This window comes from Aquarana catesbeiana, linkage group LG01, assembly GCF_042186555.1.
Source record: "Aquarana catesbeiana isolate 2022-GZ linkage group LG01, ASM4218655v1, whole genome shotgun sequence".
Taxonomy (NCBI): Eukaryota; Metazoa; Chordata; class Amphibia; order Anura; family Ranidae; genus Aquarana; species Aquarana catesbeiana.
The window spans coordinates 890,417,713-890,425,141 of record NC_133324.1 but is presented as its reverse complement, the minus strand read 5'-3'; the positions used below and the strand labels follow the sequence as shown (position 1 = coordinate 890,425,141).

At 40.0% G+C, this 7,429-nt stretch overlaps 1 protein-coding gene across 1 annotated transcript in view; it reads right to left on the bottom strand.

Moving 5' to 3' along the window:
* Window positions 1–1,206: 1,206 nt before the first annotated feature.
* TNIP2 (TNFAIP3 interacting protein 2) overlaps window positions 1,207–7,429 on the bottom strand; it is a 9,865-nt gene continuing 3,642 nt past the window's right edge. Inside the window, exons 2-6 of the mRNA XM_073610900.1 lie at window positions 7,265–7,429; window positions 5,574–5,657; window positions 5,113–5,394; window positions 4,366–4,482; window positions 1,207–3,605 (exon numbers count right to left, since the gene is read on the bottom strand). The exon at window positions 7,265–7,429 is cut by the window's right edge and continues 120 nt beyond it. Of these exons, the coding sequence (XP_073467001.1) occupies window positions 3,330–3,605; window positions 4,366–4,482; window positions 5,113–5,394; window positions 5,574–5,657; window positions 7,265–7,429 (924 nt within the window). The 3' untranslated portion in view covers window positions 1,207–3,329. The remainder of the gene's footprint in view (window positions 3,606–4,365; window positions 4,483–5,112; window positions 5,395–5,573; window positions 5,658–7,264) is intronic.

Below are 7,429 nucleotides of genomic sequence, written 5' to 3'. Positions count from 1 at the left end.
TTAGAAAGATAGAGTTATAAAGGCCTTGAGCTCCAGGCCAGTAATGTTTTCCTAGGCTGTCATTGACCAGTTTTACAAAGTTGTCAGAATATGGGATTACTTCGATAAAGGGTTAAAACAATTTTTGCAATCCCCCCCCCAATATCTGGAAATTACAAAAGCAGCCCCCCCCCCACCTTCCTGAGTTCTTGACTATTTTGCCTTAATAATTGAGCTTAAAGTAGTAGTAAAGTCTCATATATATATATATATATATATATATATATTTTTTACACACAGGCCAGCTAGACCAGACCAAGAACCTACTGGCACAGCATCCAGCTTGGTCTATGCTGCCTCCCCAGAACTTCCGTTTGGGGGGTGTGCAATGATCGCAGTAAATGAACATCCCCCCCCCCCCCCCCCAGTCCTCTGTTGCTGCCAATGCATGCCAGTGCAGGAAGCATCTCTCTCCAAGGAGCATGCATGCAAGGGTGGCTTCATAACACCCCGTAGGGCAATAGAAACACCTCTGAAAAAGAATCCTGAAGAAGGGATATTTGGACCTGATTATTATTGAAGAAAAGCAAGCAAGCAAGCAAGCAAGCAGCAGACAAGGTAAGATCCCAGGTAAACTGCTATAATTGCTTATAACATTTTAGGATTTAAACAGCAATGGGGGTTATTTACTAAAGGCAAATCCACTTTGCACTACAAGTGCACTTGGAAGTGCAGTCGCTGTAGATCTGAGGGGGACATGCAAGAAAAATAAAAAACAGCATTTTAGCTTGCAAATGATTGGATGATAAAATCAGCAGAGCTTCCCCTCATTTCAGATCTTCCCCTCAGATCTACAGCGAATGCACTTCCAAGTGCACTTTCAGTGTAGAGTGGATTTGCCTTTAATAAATAACCCCACTATCTCCTTTTGCAGCATTCTCCATAATAATAGAATGGCAACATTCAGTGAGCAAAGCAAGACCAATTTATAATAAACATACAAGATCAATTTAAAACACATTACTTGCTGTAAAGGCCACAAGATATCAAAAACTTGAGGGTTGTTCAACCTTCCAGCACTCACCAAAATATTCTATATCAGTTTTGGGTGGACTGGCCCTTTAAAAAACTATGTACCAGTGCAGCTTGCGTGTTTAACCAAATTACTTTGAAAAACGTTAATGGAAGAAAAAAAAAAAATGTATAAAAATCTCCAACCACAAACAGTAGTGTTACATAAATGTAAATTTTATTATAAAAATAGGAATTTAATCATATAATTTTCTGGAATAAATAAATAACACAAAAATTTACACATTTACAAAACAGTTATCAATATAAATAGGACAATATTAAGTGTCTTTTAGTAAACATAAATTCAGAGTCAATATTTTTCAATACATATAAACTTATGGATAAAGAGGACGGGGTTTGATTGGTCAATAGTGACCTGTCCACTTCAAAAGGGCCAGAGAACTGGCAGCAGCAAAGGTGATTGGCTCATTCTTTTACCAGTCGCAGGAGTCATGAAAACTGATTGCTGCTACATATGATCCATTGTGGCATAAGATTCAATCGAGCCGTTTACTGGATTTACAGACCTGGTCATCAAGAAAGATCAATTGTTTTCACTTTTTAATGACAATTTTATTAAAATAAAAAAAAAAAAACTTCTTGGGCAAAACTAATATAGCCAATCCTTGTCCAATAGATTTCATATTTCCTTAGACCTGTGCTGAAAGACTTCCATGATACATATGGACAAATGTGGGGAGTTTCCATAAATCTAAAGAGCCTCTCATCCCCAAATATGCCATCTACTAACCCCTTTATGTAAAAAGTCTCACACCAATACTAAACATCATCTACTCCACATCTGATTGTAACCTTCCTCTCCATGCAGTCAGCCAGAAAGCTAGGAGAGGCTGCGGGTTACTGCTAGTAAGTCAGCTGTGTGCAAAATAATGTCTCCCTTGAATCAAAAGGGTCATCCTTAAGTTGTTAATTTAAAAGCAATCGTAAAGTTCTAATTCAGGAGTAGGCAAGCTTGGCACTCAGCTGTGGTGGAACTACACGTGCTATGGGGCACTGCAAGGCTCTGACTGCCATAGGCATAACTAAGGTTTGTAGTTTGGAGTGCCAAGGTTGCCTAAACCTGTTCTAATTTGTCACATTGCATAGGACACAGCTGGCATTAGGACTGATGGCTCTAATGTGAGAAAATGCAAGTGAAGACAACTAATTCTTCATATCCTGAACATAACTGGCAATGGAATAACAAGCATGCAGCAGTTTGATTTATGTGCCAGTAAAGGGCACCTGTCACAGTACACAGATATGCGTGCATCACCATAAGCTGTTTTCCGTCCTGATTTTACATAACTAAAAACACAGTTCTGAGATAATGTTAAAATTCTTCTCTTATTTTTATCCTCAGTCCTCGTAAACTTCACACAAGTGCATTACAGAAGCTACTAACCTATTTATGGCCTACACATTTGGTGTGATACTAAGAGCTTTACTTAATAATGCAAAGGCAGCATTTATACCAGCATTTCTCAACCAGGGTTCCTCCAGGTGTTTCAAGGAGTTCCTTGAGCAATGAGCAAATTCTACCTCTCACATAAGTAACCACTGATCTTTTAGATATCTGTAATAGTTGTTGGGTGGGCTCATAAGCCATAACACTAATGGCTTATGAGCTGTAGATAGAATAGTCACTAGCAATGACTCCATGAGGACAAACATTTATTTCAAGGGTTCTTCCATGTTAAAAAGGTTGAGAAGGGCTGGTGTCTTAACCCACAACAGCCATTCAGCAATCATTGTTCTAACTGCACGAACGGTGAAGAATTCAAATTGGATGCCGTAGGTTATACTCCATACTGAATAATTTCACTTTTCAATTTTAAGGTCTTTACGTATTCCTACAATTCACTCCCCTAACAGTCACAGATGAGGGCAAGGTCACAGTATATCTCAGACCACTGCAAGCATCCAAGCACAAACTGTTGTATTAGAGCCCTGAATCTACTACTTACTTCTGCACCAAGTTTTTTTATTATTACCCTTTAGGAACTCTGCAAAACTGTATAGCTTGTGCAGCCATAGGCCCTTAGGCCTACTAAGGGCACTTCTATGGAGTGTCAGTTTTCATCCTCTGTACTGGCAAAGAATCAGCATTGTGAAAGGCAGCACTGGGGCTATATTGCTTCTGCCTAACACATTTAGGTCCTAAGCATGTGCCTAGGAGTCCCAGTATTTAGTCCCAGCCTGATAGCAGCATCTTGATCACAGGCAGTCAAAGCCTGTGGAGTGTAGTGATCAGATTGGAAGTACAGAAATGCTGGTCACTGGCAGCATTCAGAGATGTGTTCTAGAAAGTTCTCCCCTAGTCTGTCGTGAAAAACTTGCTGGCAGCGGGGACACTGTAGCTCATCCTGTCCTCTTTGTTCAGAGCTGGGGCTCCGCTGTCGTTCTGTGGTGTTTGCTGGGGAAAGCGCTCTTCGGTTTTCAGAATGGTCGGCGGTAAGGCCACGCAGAGGCTCAGAGGGTTTTTTCTGAACGAACATTTTGTTGCGGTTACCGATGTGAATTTGGAACTGGCTACCAACATCTTTGTCATCCTTTAGAAGAAAAATAAAATTAAGTTACTCTTACGCCCTATGAAAAGTTAAACTTAATAATGATTAGGGTCACTGGCAGCTGTAGATGTCAAAGAGCATGGAGGACAGTAGACAGTAAGGAACAGAATCGTGTACCAAGTATTCCTTGCCCCAGGCTTCTCAACAGTCACATGTGCCAGTACAGTGCAGTAGGAGTACTACCACAACCAATCCTGATCATATGGTAGCAGTACTACTACCCCCACCAGTCCTGTTCGTAGTACTACTACAACAGCAGAAGTTTGACCAGCACTGCTGGTACAGTATCAGTTCTAAGTGTATGGTAGCAATACTATTATTACCAGTCCATCTCATATAGTAACAATATTACTACTACCAGTGCAATAGCAGTACCACCACCACGAATCTGCTAATATGGTAGCAGTAGTAACACCACCATTCATACTTACATGGTAGGGGTACTACCACCACCACTATTACTACCAGTCCAGCTCATACAGTAGCAATACTACTATTACCAGTAGTAGTGCTGGTACAAGAGCAGTACTACCACCACCAGTTTTGCTAGTACAGTAACGATACCACCACCACCAGTCCTGCTGGTACAGTAGCAGTTATAACACCGCCAGTCTAGCTAACAGTACTACCACTACCAATCCTGCTGATACAGTATCAGTACTACCACTGTTGAGTCTCCAATTACAGTAACAATACCACCACCAGTCTTGCATATTACAACAGTAAGGTCCACAGTTCTTACCTGTCTCCTTCCCTTTTTCTGTAAACATGAAATCTCTTCGATCAGCTCCTGAATGCGGCTTTGAGCCCTCTCCCGATCTGCCCGCTCTGATGTGAAGTCATCTTTGTAGACTACCAACTTTGGAAAAAAAAAAAAAAAAAAAAGAAACCACAGTGATTACTAACTCAGCATAGCATACAAATCATAAAACTAAATTTTAGCATTTCATATCTTTTTTTTTTTTTTTTTCATATCTAAACGCACTTTCCTGTGTTCCCTGCTTAAATTCTAAGAAGGAAGTGTCACCAGCACACCAGGATCTCCAAAACTGGGTCCAAAATTTTAATTACATAGTATCAAAAAAATAAATAGAAGTGACGTTTCGGAGCCTCGCAGGACCCCTTCATCAGGCATGTGTCCGCACTGCTTAAATTCTAGGCACACATATGAAATTTTATACCCTAGGCATTGACACTTGCTCGTTTAAGTGATGGATAAACTCTCTCTCTAATAATTAATTTGTTATAATATATATATATATATATATATATATATATATATATATATATATATATATATTTATTTATTTATTTATTATTAGAGAGAGAGTTCAACCATCTCTCTATAAAATGTTTTTTTTTTCTTACTAATAAATATTTCGTATTTGATTAAAAAAAAGAAAGGTGTGGCCATTAATCAGTAATGGTTAATTAAAGGGTTATTTTGAATCTACATGTAACAATAAGCAGGCATATTGTATGTTCTCACCTGCTGCTCCAACATATGTATCCTCTCCTGGTCAGCGATCCTGGCACTGGCCATCTCAGTGGCTTCTTGCTGCAGTTTGGTGTTCTCGCTTATCTTTTCTTCCAGATGCCTGTTGAGTCTTGAGATCTCCTTCTGTAAGAGGTCTGGGTGTTTGTGTGTTGAGTGTGTACCCTTCGTATGTTCCCTCTGCGCCTTCATCTCCTTCAGTTGTTGGTGGAGACCCTTCACGTACTCTTCCCTGCTGGCATCATACTTCTGCCACTTGGCATTTAAGTCTTCCACCTGGAAGAATAATGACAGTATTAATATATAGTCTGCTGTGCTTTTCTTTGTGGTAATCAGGACATTCTAGCAGGCATTCAGAACACTTTTAGCTAATCAACTTGATATATTAGGGCATTCCAGTAAAGAGAAAAGAGGAAGTATGTTATAAAAATATCACATTATTTACATAGACTTACATGTATCTTTTTCTGTTTTAATAAACGGTTTTCTTCCTGTAACTTTCTCAGGTTTGCTTCATTCTCATTGTCCTTGTTCAGATTCTGTAAATAGGAGACATCAGTATTTAGTTCCAGGCTTTATAAAGTGGGAAAAGCACAGTTTTTCATTATGCACACCACTCTCAAATCCATGACACTCAGAGTCTACAGCCAATTCTGGCTAATTACAGGGTACCTGTACTGAGAGGGATACCTAGGCTGTCTTTTATGAAATGCTCATTGCCTGGCTGCCACCCTGGCCCTGTGTCTTCAAGCTATACTTGCTTGGCTAAGAATACAGATCAAGAGTTCTAACATCACTTGCTGCCTTCTTGTTCTGGGTCAGTGAATAAGAAACGAGCCAAAGACAGCCAGGCAACTTGTACTGAAGCGTGAATAGAAGCTGGCACACTCAAACATGGGTAAATAGACAGCTCTATGCAGGTGGAATATAAATGAAGTTTAAACCCAAGATCACAGTTCCAAAGGGCAGCATTGTTAGTCACTAGGCTGCTAGACATTAAAAGAAAAAATATATTTTTCTTCATGTGTTTCAGATATACAAGTAAAAGGCACAATCTAGTTAAGAAATATTATCAGTATCCATTGCTTTAAAACGGTGTCTTTTGAATTAAATAAACTTGTTTTTATGTTTAGTTTTAAGTTGCACGTTAACAAGGGGGGGCAGCTGTATTTGCTCATTAAACATGTAGGTTTTTTGTTTCATTTATCCTAATGGAGGGCTACCAAATAGGGATTATTTGCAGTCTCTAAGGAGTATGAAGTGAAACAGCTTAACCTCTTATTTCCCCTGGTATACTGTGCATGGTAAATCCTTCCTCTCTGGACCAAATATAGCAGCATGCAAACCATTTATTGGCCCTCAAATTCTCCTCTGATCCCCCCTCTATTAAAGATTGTTCCATATGATACAACTGACGCAGTTCTGCTGTGTATTGACGCATTTGGACTGTATAGGCAGAAATGCGTCAGCTGCTGTACTGCATGGAACAAGCTTCAGTAAAGTGATATCGGAGGAGAATCTGAGTGCCAGTGATCGTGTTTGCACAATGTCTTTTCTGGTAGCCACAGACCACATGATCTAGCTTGCCTAGGCTTTAGGTCATCTAAAGGATCAGTTTTGTTTACTTAAGCAAAGAAAAAAGTAAGGCGATTACTCAAAACATTAAATATGCCCATATTAAAGTGATGTGTGGATGTTAATGATAGGCACCCACCACAAAGACATAACTATTATCATTTTTAAGGGATGGCCCTCTGAAGACAGTGTTGGAGTGATCTGGCACATCATCCTCTGGCTTCCAGTATCTCCTGAAGATTCTGGCAATGAGATCTCTGCTCCTATGTTCATAACTCCACCAATAAGAGACATGCAACAGTAGTAGTAAGGTAGAATAAGAGACATGCAACAGTAGTAGGCTAATTCTACAGGGGGCAGAGCCGGGAATTCCAGTCTGCATACTTTATCAGTACAGGTCACCTTTAAGAATGTTTAGACATCCTACTTTAATGTTATAGACCTTGGAAAGTCACCCAAAACAAAAGGCTGGGGTCTGGCAAACTTGCATACATACTCACAGTGCTCTAGGACTAAGTAGACATTTACCACACAAGCAAAGCCTAGGCCAAGTCACAAAAACAGAACAAACCTGCTGCTCTTGTGATGGTCCTCCATTTTTCCGATGGGCATCTTCTAGGCAGGTAACAAGTTGTTGGCACATTTCCGCCGTGGCAGTCAGCTTAAACCGCAGTTGGTTGGTTTCATCAGACAGAGACCGGCACAGGACCTCGCTAGTAGCCTGAGCTCTCTCCTT